Source organism: Amaranthus tricolor, chromosome 10, assembly GCF_026212465.1.
Source record: "Amaranthus tricolor cultivar Red isolate AtriRed21 chromosome 10, ASM2621246v1, whole genome shotgun sequence".
NCBI classification, from domain to species: domain Eukaryota; kingdom Viridiplantae; phylum Streptophyta; class Magnoliopsida; order Caryophyllales; family Amaranthaceae; genus Amaranthus; species Amaranthus tricolor.
In genome coordinates this window covers 28,224,763-28,228,264 of record NC_080056.1, presented here as the reverse complement: position 1 = coordinate 28,228,264, position 3,502 = coordinate 28,224,763, and the positions used below count along the sequence as shown (strand labels likewise).

The window sequence follows — 3,502 nt, the reverse complement described above, 5'->3', positions numbered from 1 at the left end:
CTAACGGTCGTTTTTATCCATGTGAGTCGCACGTGTTCATTAAAGAACATAACAGAATCAGAACATAAGGTAGCCTACTGTCAGTGTGTTTCTGTTGACTGCATGACCTTCGCCTCGATTTTTCGTGCACTTTCGTTGACTTCCAAAAGGACTCTTGGACCATGGAAGCTAGTCCCAAGTGTAGAGATTCCAAATATGCCCTCCACGTCATCCCAAGGACTCTGGTCACACCTAGGCTGGTCCGTCAAGTTAGCCTGGTCAGAAGATTGGATCAACAGCTGATGGTTCTTATCTGCGACTGGGTTCCCTTGTGCTTCTGTTCTAGGTGATTGTGTGCACTTCCAACATGGTTCGTGGACCTTTACGGCTAGGTCCATGTAGAGAGATGACGTTCCCATGATTGGTTAGGTCCAGATCTCTGTGGTCAAGGCGTGGGTCATGCTGCAAGGTGGGCTGCTCGTCAGTTTTGTCGCTGTGCTGATTTGCTGTTGTTTCTTGATTTGTATGCTGTTCTGTGATGTTATTTGCTATGGGATGTGTTTTTGATCCTTGCTTTGTGTTGTTTATGTGTCCACTCTTCCACTTATTTCAAAGCTACCAAGATCTTGAACCAATATGGTTCAACTCCCTCCTTGCCCACAATATACCCTAAGAAGCTAACCTCAGGTAGTAAGAAATTACACTTTTCAAGCTTTGCATACAACCTCTGTTTTCTCAGAACCTCAAATAGTTGTTGGAGGTGGTCTAGGTGTGCTGCTATGTCCTTGCTGTAGATGAGTATGTCATCTAGGTAAACAACTATAAACTTCCCTAGGAAAGGTCTCAAAATCTCATTCATCAGGCGCATGAATGTGCTAGGGGCACCTGTCAAACCAAAGGGCATAACAAGCCACTCATACAGCCCATACTTGGTCTTGAAGGCTGTTTTCCACTCATCCCCTGTTTTCATTCTGATTTGGTGGTATCCACTCCTGAGATCCACCTTGCTAAACCATTGAGAACCCCCTAATTCATCCAAAATGTCATCAATCCTAGGTATGGGGAACCTATACTTGATGGTTATGTTGTTTACACTACGGCTATCAATACACATCCTCCATGTGCCATCCTTTTTAGGCACAAGAAGAGTGGGTACTGCACAAGGACTCAAACTTTCCCTAACATAGCCCTTCTTCATCAAATCCTCTACCTGTCTCTGTAACTCTTGGGCCTCTTTGGGATTAGTCCTATAAGCAGGCTTATTAGGAAGACTAGCCCCAGGTAATAAATCAATCTGGTGTTCCACCCCCCTGAATGGTGGTAATCCAGGTGGTAGATCAGTAGGAAACACATCCTTATATTGTTCTAATAGCTCAGTCATCTCAGCAGGTATAGGTGTGGGATCTTGTACTTCTTTGGTGACTAACAAATACAGCTCTTCTGTTCCCTGCACTTCCCTTTCACACTCTCTTCTATTCATTAACTGCACATGTTCCTTAGAGGGCTTGGGTGGCACTGCTCTGTGTGGGGGCAGGGGTAAAAATTCTTTCCTCTTCCCATAGTGCCTAATAGTGTAAGTGTTGTCATACCCATTGTGCATGGCTTTCTTGTCATATTGCCAGGGCCTACCTAGCAAGAGATGACATGCATCCATATCTAAGACATCACATAAAACTTCATCCTCATATGTTCCCAAAGTTAAGGTCACTGGGCACTGACGTTTTACTGAACCACTAGCCTTGGTGTCTAACCATTTCATTTTATAGGGATTAGGATGAGCCTTAGTCTTTAGGTGTAACTCCTCCACTAGCTGCTTACTGACACAATTTGCCTCACTCCCACTATCAATAATCAAATCACATACCTTCCCCTGTATTTTACATTTTGTTTGGAAGATATTCTCTCTTTGGTCTGATTTTTTGCTCAAGGGTGTGTTGTGAAAGCTCCTTCTAATAATGAGGCTCAAGTGCTCTTCTTCAGGGGAAATTTTCTCCAGTTCTCCTTCTTCCTCAGAATCTCCTTCAAAAGGGTGCCAGTTCCCCTGCTCATCTCTTATAAATGTACCATCATCATCACTTAAGCTGGGAGGGTCTAACTCTTCCTCTTGCCCATTCTTTAACACCAAGAGTCTCTTAGGGTTAGTGTTTTGCCTAATGTCAGTCCACTCTCTCATGGTAAACGCCCTTGCATTGGGACAATCCCTCTTATAGTGTCCCCTCCCATTGCATTTAAAACAAATGATGTCCTGTGGCTTGGTGTGTGACTCTGTTCTGGGGTTAGTAGGTTTAGGTCCAGAGGGTGGTAACTCCTTCCTAGGCATGGTCACAGCACTAGTGTTCCTTGGGGTATAGGTCCTGTTGTTCCTCATTTGGGGGTTTGCTGCCCTGTGTTGCCTCTCAATTTCCATGGCTATAGAGGTAGCAAGTTGTAGTGTAAGGTCAGGTGTATTCATCAATCTCTCCCTAAATTCTTCCCTTAATCCAGCTATAAACTTTCCTACTTTGTTTTCCTCAGGTTCATGAAGGTCACAAAGATGATACAATCTCTCCCATTCATTTAGGTAGTCCTCTACTGACCTAGCTCCCTGTTTCATGGCATACAACTGTACCCCCAGTTGCTGCTTGTATGTGGATGGAACATATCTTCTCTTCATTTGCTTCCTAAGTTTATCCCAAGTGCTAATCCTATTCCTTTCTTCCCTAAGTCTTTGTTTTTGAATGCTTTCTAACCAAGCTGCAGCTGATTTGGTTAGTTTGATCTTGGCAATCTTAAACTGTTGGTTTGGGGGTGTTTCCTTAAACTCAAAGTATTCTTCCATTCTTCTTTCCCATTCCAGATACTTGGAGGGGTCATGTGAGATGCCATCAAATTCAGGAAGATCCATTTTAATGGTCCTATCCTCATATGGTCGAAAATTAGGGTTTGGCATAGGTGGTCTGTTCTGATTATCGATTCCTAAATGCGCAAACAACCTATCCAATTTATCCTCAATTACATCAAACCTAACATCCCGTTCCATGGTCTCTAAGTCACAACAGCTAGATAACCAGCACAGAATAATCCCAAAATTTTTTCGAAGACAAACAAATAACAAAGAAAATCGCAATTTAAAAGAACAATTCGTGTTCAGACGAAGAATGAATAATGCAATGAATTGAACAATCTGTATTTGACAATTTAAAACGAAATCAAAGTAAAGGAAGACACTCCCTGAACGTTGTGGAATTGGAAATGCAAAAATCCCCAGTTCTATCGCTTTTTTTAAATCGCCTTCAAATTCTTCCTTCAAAACAACCCAGAACAAATGGCAAGTTCTTCAAAACGTCCTTCTGATATACCCTCCTTTGTCCCTTTCGTGAATTGGCTCTGATACCAAGTTGATGCAAAACTAAGACTGAATGTAGTCTTTGTTATGCAAAGATCAATGTGGAATCAAATTATGGCCCAAATACTCACGTATAATCTCAAACTAATCAATGTAAACAAGCCCAGAACACTTAGAACAACCAAGAAGATGCTTCTT

The 3,502-nt window shown here is 42.3% G+C and overlaps 1 protein-coding gene across 1 annotated transcript; it reads right to left on the bottom strand.

Annotated features, from left to right (window-relative positions):
* Positions 1-583: 583 nt before the first annotated feature.
* Positions 584-2,998, bottom strand: LOC130825019 (uncharacterized). The gene has a single exon (XM_057690045.1). It carries the CDS (start codon positions 2,996-2,998, stop codon positions 584-586), a length of 2,415 nt encoding a protein of 804 aa, XP_057546028.1.
* Positions 2,999-3,502: the final 504 nt, after the last annotated feature.

Excerpts from the sequence above, each read along its gene's own strand:
- LOC130825019 (XM_057690045.1), bottom strand. The coding sequence starts at position 2,998 with ATGGAACGGGATGTTAGGTTTGATGTAATTGAGGATAAATTGGATAGG.